Below are 22,870 nucleotides of genomic sequence, written 5' to 3' on the forward strand. Positions count from 1 at the left end.
CTCTCCTCACGTTGTTCTTGTAAAATAATAAAAATATAACAAGCATATCGCTTCGGTTCAATGCCGGCTCGAGGGGGATCCTCCCTGTCCTGCGCACGTGTGGGCGCTGCCAGCGCTGTGAGCTAGCTAGTGATGATCGTCCCTAAAGAGATTGTCCAATAAAAGGTCAATACGTCATCATGTGACTAATTTTATTTGCGTCTAAATTCCTGGACGCATCCCGTCCAGGATTTTGTGGTCGTCTAAATGTAAACAGTCGTCTAAAGCTAAAATGTATTTTAGTCAAATTTAGTAATAATCATAGTTCTCCATTGAAATGAAGTCGTACAAGTTCGTTTCGGAGGAGCCTGATCATCCTGTCCTGTCGATCATTAATGCAGCAGACGCCTACATTTAAAACTGGATGGACAGGTGAATTTGTAAAATAACATCTAACCACTGTTCACACGACCTTAAAGTTGTATACTTCCTTATTGTTACCCGACATTACCAATGACCTCATGCCCTGAATAAAAAAACTGCTCTAACATGATCGGTTATCTCTCATCAATATCAGTTTTTTTTCTGTGTTTTTATGATTATTCATCAGACAATCCTCCCATGTGATGTACATTTATTAAGTTTTAATAACAATGTCCCAAAAATGTTGTGTATATAATCACGCAGTGAAGAATAAGAGAGATGCAGTTGCATAGCAGCAAAGTTTTTATTTCATTTAAGCTGGAGATCATGGAAATAAAAATGTGCCACAAAGGTTGAAGTGCAATTTCACCATTCACTCTAAATAAAAATAAAATAAAAAAGATTTTGGGGAAAGGGCTAAAACATTTCCACTTCTAACACGTAAAATTCAGTAAAAGAGCAACAGTTTCCCATTTAAAACCCACAAATAAAACATCACCTAAAGATTACCAATTGCAAATTCAACACTTTACCTTAATTTACTTTTAAACCACACCCTTTAAGACTGCCTTTATAAATAAGTAACATAAATATATTCATCTTTAAGTCCCAGTAACAGTTTCTTCAGTTAACAGTACACATACAGGTTTTTTCTAAATATTTCATTATTTAAATAATTTTTTTAAAGAGAAACAAAGGGGTCATGGACTGGCTTATTTGATTATTTTGTACACTTCTCTTTGGTCCACTAATAGCATTAGAAAGATTTTTACCTAAAAAAGTCATCATTTGTAAATAAAAAGCTTTATTCTATTCTACCGACTTTGAAGTAATCGCCCTCTGCTAATATTGTGTAACACTGTTGCATATATAAAAAAGTTTTAAAGCCCCATCTGTGCATGTTTGGAATTGCATGAGGCATTTATATTCTTACATGTATTTCGCATTACTATGATGTCATAATAGCACACATTTTAAATCGTACAGTGGCGGCCTGTGATTTCTCTTCTGAGGGGTGCGAATTTCAAATATGTGTTTACCCGTGTCATGTGTCAAAATATGTCTTCGTTGCATCATGTGAACCATGTGCATCATGCGTGCCTGCTGCAGATGCGTCAGAAGGGTTTATGATAAAAGAGACGCTCACGTTCACAAAATACTAGCAAGACACTAACTTAACACTAAACTCTGATTACACATGAAATTAAGCGAGTATCTGGCAAACATAAGCGTCTCTTTTATCATAAACCCCTTTGAATTGTCAGTGGCAGGCACGTATTTTAACATGACGCTTGATGCACATAGGTTCACATGACGCACCCAACACATATTTTGACATGACGAGCCACACACATGATGGGCTAAATACATGTTTTGACAAGCTTGACATCGTGCCGCCACTGAAAACATATATACGAGTCGTATTGATGTTGGTTGAAATAAAAGCTGTTTTTGAAATAACAAGGAAGTGTTAAGTTTTAAAACCTACAGAGTATTTTTATAGCATACTGACCATTTGTTGGGGTGGTCACACTAGAGTTTGACCATGCAAATAAACTACGATTATGGTCCAGGAACGCTTCGTCTATCTTTTTTTTCAGTAGAGGGAGGTAACGCAGGTTTTACAGGTCAGAGTTCACAAGACTTCAACTTTGGAACGCAACGAAATGCTAAATATGTTTCTGGTCTCACGCATGCGTATCAATAGAAGTCAATGGAATGAAAAGTGTAGTGTGACCGCCCCTTTACTGAGGAGAATTCTTAGCTCACGACCCCTTTAAATTCTGTTTTCTTTCCCAAGTTTAACTTATTTGAAATAAATAACTTTAAGACAATAAATAAACACTGAATAGTAATCCCTGACTGAAACAGCAGTGCTCGATAATAAAATCTCCCCAATTACCATATCAGTGTTATATTACATACTTAAGACATTTAAGTTACAGTTCTCTAAAACATTTTGTTTTCAGAATGTAAACATTTAAAGTTAAAGGCCAAGTGTAAAGACTCTATGATTAACATTGATGTCACTAAATACCTCTGGCCAGCATGATGCACATTACCTCTGTCGAAACATACTTTACGCAAGTACAAAAATGTGGACGTGAACACCTTGTAATTACGACGTCAAGAGGATAATGACATTCGGTGCATTTAAGTGTTTTTTTTTCTTGTTTTGCAACTATGCACACCAGCGTCTTTAGAGGTTTTACAGTAATTCTGCTTTAGTGACTCTTGTTGCAGTACCGGAGATGTACTTGCGTACAGTATGTTTCGGGTCTGTGGTTTGGATGTGGATGCGTGTGAGTCATGTGTGAGTTTATATATGATGGTACACTAAAAGCTTTACTGCAATGTATTGTTGTCGAGCTCAACGCGAGAAACCATAGTAGACACGAGTTTCTCCAGGTCCTTGGCTCTTTGTTTGCCTGTCTCCAGAACCTCCTCGTGATTGGCCTTCTTCTCGCTGTCATAATCCATGACCGCCTGATTGGTAATGAGGGACAGAGCGAAAACTCGCATTCCACAGTGACGTGCAATGATGACCTCAGGAACGGTGCTCATGCCTGCATAAAACAAAACATGCACAGAGACCGAACGATATTACACATTCAGTTCATTTGCACAGGAGTGTATGCTTAGCTCAGATTTAAATATTATCATATTAGTTTATCCCTGTGCCCCAGACTCACCCACAGCATCAGCACCGAGGAGGCGGAGCATTCTGCATTCGGCGATGGTCTCAAAGGACGGCCCACCCAAAACGCTGTACACGCCCTCCCTCATGAACGCAGAGAAGCCCAATTCAGCTGCGACATCGTGAGCCAGCTGCTGCAGTCCGCGGTCATAAGCATCTGACATACACGGGAACCTCACCCCAAACCTGGAGCACAGACATGAAGAGTGAGACAATAATACCATGCTATAACTTACTATGGTAATAGATGAAGCAGGGCTCCAGACTAACTTTTTCACTAGGAGCACAGTGGCCCCCAACTGAAAATTTAAGGGGCACAATGAGAAAATTTAGGGGCACACACCGTAAATCAACATGCTAACCAAATATTCACCTTTCTACTAAGTAATACACTGTATTACTAATAAATACTTTAATGATAGATGCAGAAAGTACAATGTGCTGTTTTAAATTCAGTGTCACATCACAAAAAAAGGTCAAATTTACTGGTCGCACATGTGCGACTAGATGTAAAATTCAGTGGCACACTCTCAAATTTTGGTGGCAAAATGCGACCATTTGGTCGCAGTCTGGAGCCCTGTGAAGCATTGTAGAAAACAACATCTCACCTCTCGTCATTGGGTCCCACTAGTGGGTTGTTCCCAGCGAAGCCTGGAATGTTGATATGATCTTTAATAACCATGATGTCACCCACTGTAAAATCCTGATTCAGTCCACCAGCAGCATTGGTCAGGATCATCGTCTGTACACCCATCAGCTTGAACACCCTGATAGGCATCGTGGTCTGTCAAAGACAACAACCATTCTCTCTTTAGCCAAAAGGGTCAAAATGTGTCACTACTTATTACTACTTATTAATTATTCGATCAATCAAGTCTTATTACTGTAATTACTGACACAAGAATTTTTTAAGGGACTGTAAGTAGGATTTATCCCCATCTAGTGGTGAAATTGTATTTTGCATTCAAACGAATAGTGCTCTCTAGCGCCTCGCTTTTCCAAATGCGTGTTGCAACTACAGTAGGCGTTATGTAATCACTGATCTCCTTGTCAGTTTCAGCTGGTTCAAGTGTTCTGAATGAAAACGTGTTGGTAGGCTAGTGCTTTTTGTCCTTCTCTGCTATTATAGTTTATCAATACGGCGAAATGGACTTACCCGTTCAATGTAAGTAAAGAGAAAAATTCTAAGCTTACAAAGAAAAGTCAGATCACTGGCAGAGGTCATTTGACACCAACAAGAACATATTTATAAATACAGACATTGATTTTGATTAATACAACACTTAAAACCCTACTTAGTGTCCCTTTAAATTAAAATACAACAAATATATGATCTCTTATATTTCCTTTGAGCTTGGGTGAAATATTAATTCTTGTAATAGACTGATTATTATATTTGCTAGGTTGATTTATTAACTATCATACAGTCATTAATCAATAATCTGTCAACACTCTGACATGACATGTTTTCAGATATTTTGACTCGTGGTCAACTGATATGGGCTGATATAACACAAATGTAATTATAGTAAATAAAAGACAAACTTAAAAAGGGGGGGTTACCACATGAATTTGTTATGCATATTTGTTTACAGTTTCAATGCAGCTTCAAAGACTCCAAACGATCTCAACCGAGACAAAAGGGTCTCATCTAGAGAAACCATCCTCATTTTAACAAAAAATATTTACTTTTATACCATGGGTCTGTTGAATGCTGTATTCTGATTGGCTGAGAAATGTTCCGTCTGTATTAATTTCTGATAACCGCACACCTAACTTGTCAAATGTCTTAAAAATAGGCACCAGAGCAATGTTTGTGGTAACTGTGGTAGGAGGAATAGGAACAGAGGAATCCTTTGAATTATTTGAAAATAATGCACACCCACGGTGTAACGGCATTGCACCTTGGGTGTGCATTATTTTCTTATAATTCAATGGCCCGTCGTCAATTATTCCTTACTTAAACCACAACTTCTCGTCTTGCCAGCGCGACTGCATATTACATAATCATGTGAAAAGGTCGTGCGTAACACACAGTGAGGAAAATAAGTATCTGAACACCCTGCTATTTTGCAAGTTCTCCTTCTTAGAATTCATGGAGGGGTCTGAAATTGTCATCGTAGGTGCATGTCCACTGTGAGAGACATAATTGACAATACAATTTATGATTTTTTAAACTATTTATTTGTATGATACAGCTGCAAATAAGTATTTGAACACCTGAGAAAATCAATGTTAATGTTTGGTACAGTAGTCTTTGTTTGCAATTATAGAGGTCAAAGGTTTCCTGTAGGTTTAGTTCTGACGACATAACTTTCTCCCATGACTCCTCTGGATCATCCAAATGGTCATTGGCAAACTTAAGACGGGCCTGGACATGTGCTGGTTTAAGCAGGGGAATGTTCTGCGCCATGCATGATTTCAAACCATGACGTCTTGGTGTATTACCAACAGTGATCTTGGAAATGGTGGTCCCAGCTCTTTTCAGGTCATTGACCAGCTCGTCCCGTGTAGTTCTGGGCTGATTTCCCACCTTTCTTAGGATCATTGATACCCCACGAGGTGAGATCTTGCATGGAGACACAGTCCGAGGGAGATGGATAATCATGTTAAGCTTCTTCAATTTTGTCTCTAGTGTCTTTGGAGAGCTCTTTGGTCTTGGCCATGTTGGACAGGTGTCTTTATTCAGCTAATGACCTCAAACAGGTGCATCTAATTTAGGATAATAAATGGAGTGGAGGTGGACATTTTAAAGGCAGAATAACAGGTATTTGAGGGTCAGAAATCTAGCTGATAGACAGCTGTTCAAATACTTATTTGCAGCTGTATCATACAAATAAATAGTTTTAAAAAATCATACATTGGGATTTCTGGATTTTTTTTTAGATTATGTCTCTCACAGTGGACATGCACCTACAATGACAATTTCAGACCCCTCCATGATTTCTTATCATTCCACATACAACAACATCTGAACGCTCCTCTTTCTCCACACTTGTAAACACTGGAGCGGTGGTTTTGCATACGTCATGCGTGACCTTTCCATGTGATTACATATTACATAAGGTCACGCTGGCACATCACACGACAAGTGCAAGACGAGAAGTTGTGGTTAAAGGCACAAATTTTTTTTGAGCGAGTAAATGATGATGGTTTTTCTATATAAGACATGGATGAAGTAAATTATCAGAATGTTTTTATTAAAGTGGAGTAATCCTTTAAGACGTCAGTCAAGTATAATATTGTAATCTTTAATCTGCTAACTTACTTGTTATTATGACCGCTGGATAAATAATTATATCAGGTGATTCATGACAGAGGAAACAGAAACCGATTCAAAGTTCAGCTGCTGGTGTTTGTGAAGTTGTAAAAACTACACGGTGAGTTTACATTTCACACATACCTACATCACGTCATGTCAATAAAGATGCTATAAATACACCGGTGAATGACACACTGTATTGATTCAGTAATTTATGGTCATGACAAACAGGATGTCATTGGTTTGTCATTAAAGAGAGACCTTGAGGTTTTCGTGATGTGTTTGCATGCATATAAAAATCACCTTTTGAATGGGGTATCCTTCATAGAGATGAAACCGGCCCTGCATGCACACACAAGCCTTTCCTTTAAGAGTACCAAACACCAACTTTCCAGCATGGCCATGCACTAAACACACATCACACAATCAGAAGAGACAGATTAACAACAAACAACTGTAAATTACATTTATACAAGACGCTTGCAGATAACATATCAAAATGAACAAACCAATATATTTGTAAAATTGGCTTTCATTATATTAAGGTGAACCAAAACTGTGTTCATTGAGTGAGGAGCCACCTAACGTTAAATAATTAACGTAGAGCTTTGTACAAAAACATTTCATTGATGTTTAGTTGTCGCATGCATTTTATACTTATGTACTATTACACAACTGATACATTACAAAAGACGCAGATCTTTTAACAGTTTTGTATTTTATATGCAGCTTTGTGTGAACTCACCGGTGCTTTGAGGGAAGTTTGGGATATCGTTGTAGTTTATGACCTGCTGATCTTTCAGCATATCTGCCAGTCCACCGAGACCTGAACCACACACGATTCCCACTAGAGGACGCACTGAAGTGTAAGATAACAGCCAATCAGCTGTGACCTTACAATCCTCATAGCTGTACCTGAAACATACAGAAGCCAATCCAGCATTAAGATTGTGACATTTGAAGTCACAGCTTGAAATATAAATTCTCAGAGAATGCATTAATTAACAATATAATGAAGCATGCGTTTATATTTTCCTAATCTGCTGATCATTTTGTTTCTATAGATGCGTTATAGCAGGGCCGTTCCTAGACATAGGCAAGCCAGGCAGTCGCCTAGGGCACCACCAAGCTATAGTAATAAACTATAAACCAGTGGTTCTCAAACTTTTTCGGCATGCACCCTCTCTTGTGTACGGTGGCCGCCCAAAGAAAATTTATGACATAAAACATAAACAAAACTGTGTTTTAGTAGCCTTATTTTCCTGAGGTTTAATTACACAGAATTCATGATAAATTCATATATTTTATAAAATGTCATAAAACTTGGGCCCCCCTGGCACCATCTCAGGGCCCCCAGTTTGAGAACCACAGCTATAAACTATAGTAAACTAATCACAGTTTTATTTGTAATAAGTAACCATAAATTTTCCATGTTCTCACCATAATTGTATTTTATTTGTAGTAAAACTATGGTAATATATCTTCTAAAATCATGGTAACTACAAAAAAAAGCCATGGTTAATTTCCCTCATGATGATAACTGTTAATATGACTCACAATGGATATGAATGAGATGCATTAAAGATTTGAGTGTTACAGGATCACATGATTTGTGTTGTAAGTATGTAATACAGCATGTATAATTGTATGATCTTGTTTGGTGGTGTGGCAACATTGGTTTTGCCTAGGGCGTCAAAATGGCTAGAAATGGCCCTGCATTATGAATGTGAAAAAAAATGACACGTTTTTAGTAGACAACATACTTTGTAGAAATTTTGTGAATTTAAAATGGAGACGGGACGGCTCTTCAAAGAACATTTTATATTTATAAAAAAAAATGTATTCGCATTTATGAGGAGAAAAGAATGTTATGGATGTGAAATTTGCATTTACTTAACCATGAAACAAAATAATAAAAACAATTTAAAAATTTAACCAAGACTTTGTATTTAAACCACAAAATATTGACATCAAAGATATCAGTATGCTTAAAAACTTTAAGTAAAAACTTTAGATTTGCATGGAATTGCACATATGTCTCTTGTAAAATATAAATGGGAAAGGGTAATGCCATACACACAGTCAAATAAAAACAGTCTGCACAGAAATTTCCAGAACCTGAGCCCAGTAAAGTATGAATGAATGAAGTCTTTATTGTCTTCATTGTGTTGTGTTGTGTGTGTGTAAGCTGCACTGTTGGTGGTGTAAACAATGAGAAATATGGCGTGATGGCAATACAAAGTGTGTAATTTAGTCAAGACTAATAGAAACAGGTTCAGATTCATGACAATCCTGCAAAACGTGATTCTCAAGATTTTTGTTCTGAAAAGTCAAACTCTTTAATTACAATGTACTAAAACAAGAATAACAACTTCTGAAAAACAAAGTAGTTATTTGGTGATGACATTGTCTAGTATTCTGTAGTTCTCTTTTAGAAAACATTTCCTATTTTTACAGTTTTCTCCAGATAAGAAAAGGTCAAATTCAAATACTTCTTTCCCCCACAGATGAATATATATGACTATATAACTGTCTGACCTTTACAGTAACACATAACAGTCGTGTACGGTTTACTCATTTCTGAAATCAAATAAACAGAAATCGGCTCCATTTTCCATTTAGGTTAACAAATGGAAAATGAGATTATGCACTCAAAAAATGGGTTTTGTAGCACTGTTCATTATACACAAATATATTTAGTTACATTAACACATACACATTTATTTTTAAGACAAAATACAAGTGTAATGTGTTATGCTAAATCAATTTGTTATTCACTCTGGTTTACCTAAATACCTATCTTTAAACTAAAGTAATTGGTTTACTTTGCGATAGAGAGTAGACCTATTATCAGGTTCATATTCCGGAACAGAGGGGGCGGTAATGCTCCATTAAGCTGGTTACCAACCGCTGGTAAAAAAGAAAGAAGAAGAAGAAGAAGAATTTTTTTCAAACTAAAGGATGTGACGTCATTTTAACGACTTCCACGAAGACGGCGCGCAGGTGATGGTGTGGTAAGTAAACTAAATACGTTTATTCTTCAATCCATCTTAAAACATTGTTGAGGCAACTTTATTTTATGTTTAAGGCGATGGTGTTTGTTTTTGATGGTGATGATTTCACGTCATTTGTGCAGCAGTGAGGTAAAGTGTGTGATTTGTGCGTTTCAAATGTAATGGAGTGCTTCACGCGATCTGTTGTGTGACGTGTTTAAACCGTATTAAACGTGATGTACTCGTGTTTAAACAGTATTAAACGTGTTGTTCAATTTCGGGCCATTATTAGTGTTTTATGATAGCAGCAGTGTTGTAAACTGCGTGATTTGTGCGTTTCAAAATGAACGGATTGCTTCACGTGTTCGTGGTGAGTTGAACTTCGATTTTCCGTCGTGTTCCGGTGGTAACGTTAGCCATTGAACTTGTTTTACTGGTGATAATAGTGCTTTTGAAACGTATTTTCCTGTGTTTAGTCAGAGCATTTTCTCAAGGGGTTCTTAAAGTTTATTTTTATTTGTTACTCTGAATGAATACTTAAAGTAAGTTATGTTGAAATGTAAAATTTGTGATCTAAAGTACTAAAACATGAAAGACTGCTGCACGTGCGTTGTGGTGGTTATCATAGATATCATAGTACATATTCTAATTGATATATTCAAGACATGATATGCTCTACTTGTTCATTTAAGTAGGAATTATGCTACAGATGTAATATTGCATGACGACAAAGGCCCACTTTCACTTGTAATTTGTGTGCATGGCATGCAGTGCACTGTCATCAGAAAAAGAATACTTTGCTGACATAAACAGTCACTTAAAGAAGAGTAAAACGGTATTTTGCATGTTATCAGGTTGTGTTTTCCAATCAAATGTCAATGGGACTTCTATATCACACAAAAACAGAAAACACAACCAGTGAGTGATTTTAAGCCTGGTGTAGTTTCCATTGCTGAAGTATTACAGGAGGTCAAACGTTTTTATGGTGATGAGGCAAGTGATGCTTTTGTTCATGACTGAAGCCAGATGTGTTTTATTAAAACAGATTATTTAAACTAGAGCATATCACACATTTTTTTAGGTAAACTGCATTGTATGTTAAAGTCTGTCAGTGCCTATTTTAGTTAGCTAGCTGATGATTGATTATCCATTGCTTGAGTTATATGGTTGGTGTTTTATTTGGTGACTTTGAAAAGACAAGTCCACGCATACTGTATTGTAAAATATGCTTTTATTTTGTTAAATGGACAATTCATAAGTTAATGTTTTTTTAAACCATACTTACAATTGATTTAAAAAAAATAATTAACTAAATTTTACTTGTTTTCCACAGTCATACCACAATGACTTCTCCAGTCTGGCTAAAAGTTACAAAAGGTGATCCTTCAGTATGCCATTCCTACTTCAGTGAGTGACCTGTCAAAGGAAATAGAAAAACAATGTAATCTACAAGGACATTTAAGGCTGCAGTTCATGGATTCTGACTTGGGCAATTAGTTTTTAAATCTCATGTACACATCTGAAATTCAAGACAAAAGTACACTAAAGGTGGTATTCCTGACAACACCAAGTGATTGTGACAACTTGCCCCCACCACAACTGAACAGTTCTCAAAAGGAGTACCTGCTCATCACCAGCTCTTTCACTTTCATCCTGTGACACAGTCATTTTTTCAACCCAATCTACATCATTAAGCTCTGACTGTGTTGCAAAAGTGTGTCTTGCCAAATATATAACAAAACTGAGAAAAATTGGCTGTAATGAAGTGAAATTAAATTTACTCAAGCCCAAACCAGCTGGAATTTCCAGTGCTGTTTAACATATATATATATATAAAAAAAACATGCAATGCTGAGGTGAACTACTGCCCTTAACATCCACAAACGGAGACATCCAAAACACTGGAAGTAGTCAGTTTAATACTTCTGTCTGAAATTAAAAAGAACAATAAGAAAACATTATGAATGCTGATGGACAAGACCTTTTCTATCAGGAGACATGAGGTTGTCAAGGAATCGCCTTCAATAGCAGATTTCAAAACTAGATGGCCTGCTCTTTTCAGAAGGGAAGAGGTGAGTGAAAAGTTTTTGAGTCATTTATGTTTAACTTTATTGGTTTTGTGGTAACAATAATTTATTTTATTTTGTAGATTTGTGCACAGTTTAAAAGAATCACAACAGCCACATTGGTGTCTACATACTTGGCGAAGATGAATCCATATTCTGCAAAGCTTATAAGGATCTATGCAAAACGAGGAGTCGTCAATGGACAGAGAATTAAAAACCTGCTGGTCTCCACAACACGGGTATGATGAACTGCACTCATTAAAACCTTATAATAAAACTTCTTTTTGCACTGGTGAAATTGGAATTAGAAAGTTTCTGGAACTTGTAAAAAAAGAAACATAGGTACAGTTTAAAGTGTCCCTTTTTGTTGTTGTTTTCCACTTACATGCTGTATTTTGCATAATAATCTAAAAATAAAGGTAAATGTTTACCTGATATTGTGAATGCTACAATTAATAAAATTTTGATATTTACATATTTAGACTGACAACATTGATCAGACTCCGATCTTTCTTTGTCTACCTGAATGAAGACCCGACCAGTCTAATTAAAGAGTATTTGGTAAGTATATGTGCATATATATACTTTGCTGTATTATCAAGGAATTGAAATGTTGTGGTATCCCAGGTGAAAAAGTAGTACACTTCCATATTGTACTTACAGTGCTCTATTTTAAACTAATTTATACTTGGTATACTAAAATTTATTCTTTAGTACTTTTTAAGATGTTCTTAAGATTATCTAAGTGTACTTATTTGTGCTGTTTTGAGACAACATGATTATGAACTAAAATGTGCTTTGAATATACTATCTCTGTATTAAAAATGTATTTAGTTAAAACTTGTAAACTTGAACCCAACTTTCATACAAAGATGGGTTCAAGTTTACTACGAGTGGTACTTAAATACATTTTTAAAATAGATTTTTAGAACATTTTAGTTCATATTCATGGTGTCTCAATAATAGAACAGGGAAGTACAATTATACCTTGTTCACACTGTCAGTCTAAATATGATTTTGGTGCATATTCGAATCCATCAATTCCAATTCAATCACATTTAGAACGTGTGAACGGCCAAAAACCACATGAAATCAGTGTTTTTTCAAATCTTTTTCGGGCTACATCCATGGGTGGTTTAAAATCCTTTTCAAATCGCATTTCTGGAAATCCAAGTCAGTCTGACCGCTCTGATCGCATTTGTGTAGCTTTTCAGTTATGTCATGCTGTTGCGTCACATAAAACGTAAACACGTCTGATGTTGAGGCAGATTGTCGTGCCAACGCAACGTCATTGCCATAGAAACATTGCAGATAATCCAGAAAACGGCAGAACGCTACAGGACGAACAGTTGTGATCCACAATATGGACAATGAGTTTGTCAAATCGGATATGCCCTAAAATCTGATTTAGACTGACATTGTGAACAATGTACAAGATGTTTAAGATTATCTTAAGTAGTACAAAAGAAGAATTTTTAGTATACTACGTACAGAATTAGTGCATGAAAATAGAGCACTTTAAGTACATTATGGACGTGTACGTTTTCACCTGGGATAACTTTTTATTTTATCTCATCTCCACTCATGGTATTTCAAACCTAGTAGTTTCTTTCTAATGCAGAAAACAAGATATTTTAAATAATGTTGGTAAGCAAACAATACTTGCCCTATTTTACTTTTTGGCTGTTGTACATTATGGAATATGAGACCGTTCTTAAAATACTTCAGTTTTACAGAATCAAGTGATGTGCTGGTTTTGAATAACATTAAATGGTAAATGAGATTTTTCAGAACTTATTAATAAACATAAAATAATTTTATCATTGTCATTCTCACCTGCAGGATACAGATGCACCCAGTACCCAGGAGGCGATCCAGAAGATGGTAATGGGAGTGCTTGTTGTAAAAATGTATGGTTCAGACATCGAAGACAGCCCAGCAGATGTTGGAGTGTTATTAAAGGGATTAAGAGTTCTCGGACCTCAACAACATTGTGTATGCAACAACCATGCTGATGGGACTGAAATATGAACTGAACTTGAGCTACTTTCCCAAATTCAGGTACACTTTTGAAGTATTGCAGTTGTTGTTTCTGGAGCTAGATGGGAAGTAACTATCTCATAAAGTTCAGACGCTGAAGACCAAGCCTTTTGCAGATGTTTTGAGAAAGGAATGTTTTAATATTTCATATGTAAATGCCATGTTTTTGAAATGGCAGTACAATAACATTCAGGAAGTAAGCAGTGTCGTCAATTTATTTTGATAGTTTTGCAGTGTGTTTCTATTTAATTAGATTAATGTAGAGTTGTTTAAAGCTTTGGCTGTACGTAAATGGTCCTGCATCTAATTTGTCATGGAATGTTAACGTTTATAATGTTTTTACAGTACCATTTAACTTAAAATTATACCAAAGTTGTTGAAAAATCTTTGGAAGTCGCATGTGCCAGCTCTCTGAATGGAGAGCAACCTATTTTGTCAGTTAGCATTACAGTTGTGTAATAATGTTGTTTAATTATACGTATCCGGGGGCTTGAAAAAACTGCCTGAATGGTGCTTCGTGCATTTCATTTGTCAGTAAGTGTAAAAAATTGTAATGTTATAAGGTTACATTGTAATATCCAAAGTCCTTGAAAAACTTTGCAAGTTTTTCAAGTTGATGAGTGCATCTCATTTGTCGGTATATCCTTTACGGTATCTGTAGTTTAAGTGCAATAAACATGGCTTGAAGAACTGGTGTCTGAGAATCTTTTATGAATAAAATGAATGTTATATAGAGTTTATTACAAAAAGTATATTTTTGTGTGTGATTTAACTTGAAATAGAAATTGTTGTGTTAAAGTAAATAAAAGTAATTGGATGGAACCACTGTCCACAATGTAAATGAGTTGTATGAATAAACTACTCTTGATTTGGACAAGCAAAAAATATTTGATTAGTTTGTACAAGTTAAACACATGTTCAGAAAACGTAACAATCTTAAGTTATGGATAAGTAACTAAGATAATTTTGTTAAACATTACCACTTCACATTAGTTATTTATTATTCAATTGTGTTGCTGCAACAAAAGAATTTGGCATTGACTGAAAACAACCCTTAAATGTTAATAAAAACTAACTGGGTTGTGTGGAACCACTGTCCACAATAAAATTGTGTTCGTTTAAAGTATCATTTTTTTGAGTGTGGCTTGATTTTTCATTTTTGGTCAACAAATCATTTCATGGGTTCTAGATTTCATTTACGCCTGTGGTCAGCGCTAAAACAACCTCTTCATCTGATTGGCCAAACCGGTGCATGGCTTCTTTGGGTCAGGCAGAATAAGAGTCCTTCAAGTTCGCAACGCTAAGAAAGGCTCACAGATGGTGGTGTATGATTTAAGAAAATTAGCTGTGATGGAGGTAAATGGACAGTGACTATTGTTGCAGCTTGAGTTTATCAATATGCCTTTTGCCGACCCTGCTCTTCTCTCTTTTCCCATCACATCGAAATGGCATTTATTTTTAATAAAAATAAAAAAGATTTGAAAAGTGGAAATAAAGTGTCTAACAAGTGCAAGAATAAAAGTATTTATTGGGTATGGGGATGGCTTTTATTCTCTCAATAATGCAGCATCCCTTTACTAATTTGAATATATATAATCATTTACATAAACTGTTATTATTGCATCATCATGTCAATCTACAAAAACTACTATTATTTATTATTATTTTTACACACTGTACATACCGTATCGCAAAAAGATGATATTGTCAAAGTGTAAATAGAAAATGTCTCAATATTTGTTAACATCATGTAAATAGCATATATCACTATAAAAACACAGTTTTCCAAGGTGTAAATTTACATCTAACGCTATTTGCACTTAGCCGCTGCCTTCTATTTGCTAACACTACAGCAGGGCTAGTTAACTGGCGGCCCAGGGGCCAAATGCGTCCCTCCAATTATCTTTGTCTGAAATCAACATGGTTACTTTTACCTTTTCACTTTACATGACAAATAACGGCAAAAAACAGGAAAAGCGACTGCTTGGGGTGCCAACCATCTTCAGGTGTGCAATTATCAGATCCCATTTGAGCTTTGGATGCATTTAAATATAATAAACTTGTGCGAAAACACCACATGTCGATCAGAAGTGATGTATTTAGTGTGTTCCAATAAAAACAATGTGTGCAAGGTGAAAATAATTAATCCTTTTTTTTACTTTACCAGTAAAACTTGAAACCTTTAAAAACTAATAATTACTGATAAGTATAAATATATTCGTAGAGTAAAAGCTATATTTACAATTAAACTTCAATTTCATTATGACTGCCACTAGAGGGCGAACACCGACAGTCGTGTCCAAATGTAGTGTACAATTTAAAAGCGGTTTAGCATATATATCTTTAAAATATTAAAAAAGTAAACATGAAGTGAAATTTTAGTCATTAGGAGAAGACTGAATATATGTCGTGAATAAATGTCTCTGCATTACAGTTAGTGCTATACACAAATACATCTGTTAATAATTTACACTTGAACGTTTTTGTGAAATGTTTATAGTTGAAATATTAACATTTTGCTCTTGCAATGTTAAGCCGCAATTGTAAAAAATATATAATAAATTATATATAACAAAAAAATAATAATACACACGCACGCACGCACGCACGCACGCACGCACGCACGCACACACACACACACACACACACACATATATATATATTACAATTTATTCACGACATATAGTCAGTCTTCTCCTAATGACTAAAATTTCACTTCATGTTTACTTTTTTAATATTTTAAAGATATATATGCTAAACCGCTTTTAAATTGTATATATATATATATATATATATATATATATATATATATATATATATATATATATATATATATATATATATATGGTGTGCATCTTTTCCGAAAATGCTTGTTTATATATGAGGTAAATAAAAATATATATATTAAAGGTACCAATTTTGGTTAATGGTTGGCCTGCATCATATTTACAATATTAAAATCTGGCCCTCTTAGAGGAGTACATGAAGACCCCTACACTACAGGTTCCAAAACTGAAGTTCAGCTCGAGTTAAAAACTAAACCTAAATCTACTGAAGCTTATTTGCCAACTTTACGGTCCTTAGAGACCTCTGTGTGTCTGTTAAGTTCATTATCCATCCCTGGTTTTAGATTTTTGGGTTTATTTAAATCTGCGACACAGTGATGAGATCTCCTGGGATGCTTTCTTGCATCATCACCACGAGTGAGTCAGAGGACGCGCATTGTACGTGATGAAGACCACATCACACACCAGGTTTTTCCGTGTATACGTAATACACTACCACGTGCATCTCAACAGGCGGAACATCTTTTTTTATAATTTATAATCGTTTATTATCTATAATTCTCTTTTCTTTCACTGTCAAATTCTATGACCTCTCTTGATAAGGACCGTTACAGTACGAGTATGAGTTAAACGCGTTAAAGCTGCTCGACAGGATATCGTAATTTGAATGGTCATCTTCCTTGTAGAACAAAAATAACTACACAAAACTATGCAAAATAGCTAACAGACACTGAATCTATGGATTATGTAATGTTATGTATAAGGTGTAACCCGTAGTTCGTAAATGTAAATAAAAGCGACGCATGAAACTTACCAAGTAACGTTAGAAGATTCTGGAAACATTGAAGCTCGATTCTCTCTGTGACGTCACTTATAAATGAAAAATAAACGTTAAGATGCGCGAGGTTTATATGGTTGGTGCCGGGTTAAACTTCCGTGGGTTTGTGTGTATCCGCGTCCGTGAGAAACCCTTATAAACACCCCTCACATCACTCACATACGTCACGCGCGCTCATTGGCTCAATGAGAGGGTGTGATGCTTTTTTTTGCATTAAACCGGAGGCGTTGCCAGACATAAAGCTCTACTGCGACACAGGCCCTCTATTTTTATGAGGTTTTTTTATAGCCTGCTGCGTGCAAGATGTGTGAAACACTTCTATACAGTTTCCTTTGCCCACTATTCCTACACTGAAACAAGTTCTGGCAAAGATAAACATGCATTTAAAATATGTATGCATCATCTTCATACACATGTTTGGAGGCATACATGGCATAAAATGTTTGGAAATAATGACAGCAGAGAAAAGATTTGCATTTTAGATGATGTAATGATAACAATGATTAATAACTTATTTTACAAGAATATTTTTACATTAACAATATTTCAAGAAACCAGTCATTTTATTACCGCTAACTTATTAAAATAATCTCAGTAATAGTTACTGCTAACTGTTAATGTACTACTAGAGCTAGTAAACTAAACATTGATTTCATATTTGAAAATAACACATACATGTGTTGATTTTCTCAGCAACATCTCAGTTTTATAGACTTGGAGGTTTTCCTGAGATTTTTCCTGGAATGTTTAAGACCTGACTGGGTGGGGATGTAGTTTGTCTTACCTAAACTCATCATCTCTCCTTTCTGCTTCCCTTTCCCTGCTATGCACAAAACTTTTCTCAAGTCCATCTTCAGGAGCTAATAGTGATCAAGTTAAAATAAGATCATCATTATTGTTTATAAACTTACTTTATTTTCGTCTTGTTTTCAAGATAACTCAATCACATGCTGTCACCTGGGGCACATTCAAGTTCAAACCTGTGCGCAACATTTTTCTACGTGTCCAGGTTGGACAAAACTAGTGTGCAAAGGGGTTTGAGATACATTGGCCCTGTCCCAAATGGTGCACTTCATGTGGACCCCATCTGACGATGCCCCTGCATCAAACATTTAACAGACAAAACAGAATGAACAGATAAAACTTCTACTGAAATCACATAAATAACACTATAAAAAATTACAGTATTACTGGGTATTACTGGCAACTAGCTGCCTGTAACTAATTGTAGATTTTACATTTACGTTATTTATTGGCAAAAGTTTGTTAAAAGTTAAATGAACATGAAACATTTTCAGTCTTTATCTTCTACAGTAAGTTACTGGCAACCAGCTGAATAATTACAGTTAATTTTTTTTACAGTGTATTCATGTAAAGTTTCAAAGAAGGTAAAATTGTCTGCAGACTTGCATTTTGGCAGTATTTTAGTGAAAAAATCATGCCAATAGTGTAAGCACAGAAAAACTAAGGTTAGATGAATAAAGTTGATAGTTATTCAGCGTAAATAGGAAGTTTCAGTTTTGTTTCAGTTGTTTTCTTTTACGCTTGCAACTTGATTTACACCTTTACATGCAGATTTATTTTACGCTTGCAATGTCACATACAAATTTTATCCTGCGCATACAAATCTTTTAGACACTATTTTAATTTCATAGTTTCACAAATAAAATAAGCAAAGAGAAAAGATAAATACAATAAAAAAAAAAAAAATATGAGAAGAAAAAAATGCATCAATGGTATTACAAAAAATATTTTAAATTTCAAAAATCTGTCACTTTTTGTTTTTAACCAACCTTAAGGATTTGAGAAATGCTTTAACTTCATTTAGGAAATGTATAAAAAAAGAAGGCTGCGAGTTAGAGAAAAAAATCCAAACAATTAACAATGTTATTCATTGGAATATTAGTTGTGCCTTCATAGTAACAAATTATGTCTTTTAACTGAATGGATTTGGAAGAGTCAAGGTGCTTGTTTTCCAAAGGTTTTGAGTTTTGTCACAAGTTATAAATAAATGGGTCAGTGTTTCCGTTTTATTCCGCAAAATGAGCAAGAACTGTCGACATACATATTTTTTGCCTCAGTATCATTCACAGGATATTTTATATAAGATCTTTAAATGAATTTCTTTGATCTTATTGGGAATGCAGTGTGAGGCTTACTTTCAATCTATTTTGTCGAATGTGTTTATCATTACATTTTTAGTTTAATACACATATTCTTTGAAAGGGTGTGATGCTCATCTTGAGTGCTAGTTTGTATGACGTCACACGAAAATTTAGAACCATTCAGTGACAAATGCAGCAACTTTTCTGTCGTTGTTGGAGACTTTTGATGTGAACGCATCATTCACCCTTTTCTGCAGTGTAAGGGGGACTTTAACAGTTGCTGGTTAACACGTACATTAACAAGTAGTTCTAACGGGTCACATTCAGTCATACTTGTTACATTTTCTTACAATAAGCAGAGAATATACAAACGAGAAAGCCTTTTAGACATTCGGGTGTATTAAAATGAGACTTGACAGTTCAGAGCGTTAAGAAATAAACTTCATTAGGTTATGTGTACATGTAGTATCACAAACAACTAGAATTTATGTTCTATTAATAACGAGTTTAAAGCAATTACAAGCCAGAAAAATGCATAAAGGACAATCGGAACGCGAATTTTATACACATTGCTGCTAAACCACTAGCAAGTGAGGTTAACAGCTGGAGACCTTGCATGAACAATGCTGGTAACTCATTAAGAGTTTTACCAGCAAAAGAGTTTCACCAAACTGCTTACATCTGCCCTTAGAAAGTGTTTCCCCACATTTCTAATAATTAGGTGGAGTCTACCCGTGCCCAGTGCCCAGCATTTCTCCTCTGGCCTGTTTTATGACAGGAACTACAAAGCCTGTTCATTTTATCACCGGGTTTATTGCCAAGTTCACCTGGAGCTTTAGGAGATCTGTGACTCTAATGTGGTCTTCAATATGGTGCCGAAAGGCAATGGGGGTGGTGACAAAGAAATAAATTCCTGTTTTACCTGTTTTTCTCAAAAATAAGATACAAACAGATGATTGTCATGGCCGATATATCCTGTAAATCAAAAGAGAACCAAAAAATCCAATGAATTTGAGCTCTGTGTATGGATAATGTAAAGAAACATCACTAGTTTAATGTTTAATATTAATGGTCATTATATGAATTAAGCCAATCTGATGTCAGAAATCCAAACCCACAAAATAAATAGCATTTGTTTCTCTTTTGACTTTAAAGTGACAGAAGTATGTGTGTACATGTGGTTTTCCTTTACAAGATGCAAGAGCAGTGTTGACAACTATTTTCAATGGAAAGTCGCTAAATGTCGCTAGATTACATCATTAGCATATCAGTGACATCATCACATCATATTTTTTACTACTTTGGCACTTCAAACTGTTTCGTGCTTCTTTAAAACACTTGACTGTTTCCACTGGACAAAACATTGAAATAAAATGTTATTAGGGTTGCAAAATTCAAGGAATTTTCAACAATGGAAACTTTCCATTAAAATGAATGGGAATATATGGGAATTAACGGAAATAAATGGGAATAAACTGGGAATCTGAAAAAATTGCAGAGTTGCCTATAATAGGGATCTTAAATGTAGTTAAAAACAAAAAAATCATGCAGCATACTTTTGTTTAAAATAACAAGATTTAATTCAATTTCAGTTGAATTTGTACCCTGCACATTCCTCACATGCACACTGCTTACTGAAAAGCCAATGAGGCCACACCCCCTGCACACACACAAATGTCAAAATGTCGATCTCTCATGTATAAATTACATTTGTTTAAAACGTCCTTGTGCTGCGTGTAAGCTAATGTTTAACAACATTATAACATTGTAAAAACCAAAACACTGACTGAGAGAACATTTAGCTGAAATAATAAAATGTAGTGTATAAAATGACCCTCAACCACACACACACACACACACACACACACACACACACACACACACACACACACACACACACACACACACTTAAGGGGGGGGTCCTCTCCATTTCCAGTTTTTGACTACCACAGAAGCCACACTTGGTGCATTTGATAATGTGCATTGTGTGTTATGTTAAGACGCTAACTTAACACTAAACTTTGGATACACATGAGATTAAATGAGAATCTGGCAAACGTTAACGTCTCTATTATCATAAACCCATTGGAAGCATCTGCAGCAGGCTTGTATTTTAACATCACACATGATGCACATAACTTTGCATGACTCAACATCATGTGTGTGGCTCGTCATTTCAAATTATGTCTTTGTTGAGTCATGCAAAGTTATGTGCATCATGTGCGAAACTCGCCACAACATGTAAGATGTAAATACATGTTATGACGAGCTTTGCATTGTGCTCTCTCGAAAAATAAGTCAACGGCAGCCACTGCTTTCTTCTATACGTTACATTATTACTCTGCTCACTAGTATGCTTTAATCTTAGCGGCTGTACTTTGCTCCTTTTGTTGTCCTCCTCTAATTTTTCTGTGTTTCTCTTGTTTTTATTAATGTAAAGCTGCTTTGGAAAAATGTAACTTTAGTGAAAAATGCTACAGTACATAAATACAATTTAATTATCTTAAAATGTGTATATTGTAACACTGATTTGCTGTTGCTTCCACTGTCAGATAAATAAGGGTATTCAAACTAATATATGTAATGTACAGTGTCAAGAACAAATATGTAAACCCCTAGGAATGAAGTGGTTTTCTGCAGTGATTTGCCATAAAATGTCATCTGATTCTCATCTAGGTCACAACAATAGACAAACACAATGTGCATAAGCTGACAACACACAAATAATTCTAGAAAACACCCAATAAACATTCACAGAGCTGGAGGAAAATGTAGTGAACCCATAGACGTATTACTTTAATGAAAGATCATTTGTGTCAAAGTTCAAAGGTGTGGTTTAGTGATACTTTGATAAAAAGACACTTAAATATTTTAAGATTGCTGACCCTAAGAAGAACATTATGAACTATGCCTCGCAAGAAGGATCTCTCTAAAAATATCTGATCAAGAGTTATTGCACTTCATAAGGCTGAAAAGGGATACAAAACAATCCCAAAATCAGTCTACAGTTAGACAAATTGTCTATAAATGGAGACAGTTTAATACTGTAGCTACCCTTCCTAGAAGTGGGCACACAGCCAAGATATACCCCTAAGGCCCCAACGCAGAATACTCAAAGAAGTAAAGAAGAACCTACAAGTTACAGCTAAAGGCTCGAAGACATCATCCCTTACGTAGCCTAAGACTTTGAACAGGCACCGTGTCTATGGCAGAATACCACAGAGAAAGCCGCTGCTCTCCCGAAAAACATTGCTGTGAGCCTGGAGTTTGCAAGAGAGCACCTTTGCAAACCCCAGGGCTACTGGGAAAATATTTTATAGACTGATTAAATAAAAGTTGTGTCTCGACAGTAGAGTCTGGTGTAGGGAACATCATGATTTGGGCTTGCTTTGCTCCCTCAGGGCCTGGACCACTTGCCATCATTGAGGGGAAAATGAATTCCCAACAAAATATCCTACAGGATAATGTCAGGGTGGCTGTCTGCCAGTTGAAGCTCAGTAGAAGTTGGTTGATGCAGCAGGACAATGACCTTAGCATTGAAGTAAATCATCTGATGTTTCCAAAGACAATGTAAGAGCTTTTAAAGTTTTCTTTTATTCTCACCTTGATCATGTTTTAATGTATTGGATAGGGACTTAATGTTGAAGACCAGTTTAATCTGATCAGTTAAAGCCTGATTG

General features: G+C 35.5%; 1 protein-coding gene and 1 long non-coding RNA gene across 3 annotated transcripts; one reads left to right on the forward strand and one right to left on the reverse strand.

Annotated features, from left to right (window-relative positions):
• Positions 1 to 687: 687 nt before the first annotated feature.
• Positions 688 to 17,217, reverse strand: pnp5b (purine nucleoside phosphorylase 5b). The gene is made up of 6 exons (XM_065262355.2): positions 17,062 to 17,217; positions 7,108 to 7,277; positions 6,666 to 6,769; positions 3,709 to 3,884; positions 3,096 to 3,286; positions 688 to 2,969 (listed from the first exon to the last, which is right to left on the reverse strand). Exons 1-6 carry the CDS (start codon positions 17,088 to 17,090, stop codon positions 2,749 to 2,751), a joined length of 891 nt encoding a protein of 296 aa, XP_065118427.1. The 5' UTR covers positions 17,091 to 17,217; the 3' UTR covers positions 688 to 2,748.
• Positions 9,007 to 14,608, forward strand: LOC135744327 (uncharacterized). Of its 2 annotated transcripts, none has more exons than XR_010530723.2 (5): positions 9,007 to 9,505; positions 10,689 to 11,427; positions 11,505 to 11,660; positions 11,904 to 11,982; positions 13,264 to 14,608. It is a non-coding gene; the product is annotated as an uncharacterized lncRNA (long non-coding RNA). The 2 variants fall into 2 exon arrangements; XR_010530721.2 differs by having other exon boundaries at positions 9,008 to 9,376; positions 13,264 to 14,607.
• Positions 17,218 to 22,870: the final 5,653 nt, after the last annotated feature.

Source organism: Paramisgurnus dabryanus, chromosome 6 (assembly GCF_030506205.2).
Source record: "Paramisgurnus dabryanus chromosome 6, PD_genome_1.1, whole genome shotgun sequence".
Classification (NCBI taxonomy): Eukaryota; Metazoa; Chordata; class Actinopteri; order Cypriniformes; family Cobitidae; genus Paramisgurnus; species Paramisgurnus dabryanus.

Excerpts from the sequence above, each read along its gene's own strand:
- pnp5b (XM_065262355.2), bottom strand. The coding sequence starts at position 17,090 with ATGTTTCCAGAATCTTCTAACGTTACTTG. Across the intron at positions 3,287-3,708 it reads GTGGGACCCAATGACGAGAG|GTTTGGGGTGAGGTTCCCGT; the intron begins GTGAGATGTTGT and ends TCTGTGCTCCAG. Across the intron at positions 2,970-3,095 it reads CCTCGGTGCTGATGCTGTGG|GCATGAGCACCGTTCCTGAG; the intron begins GTGAGTCTGGGG and ends TGTTTTATGCAG.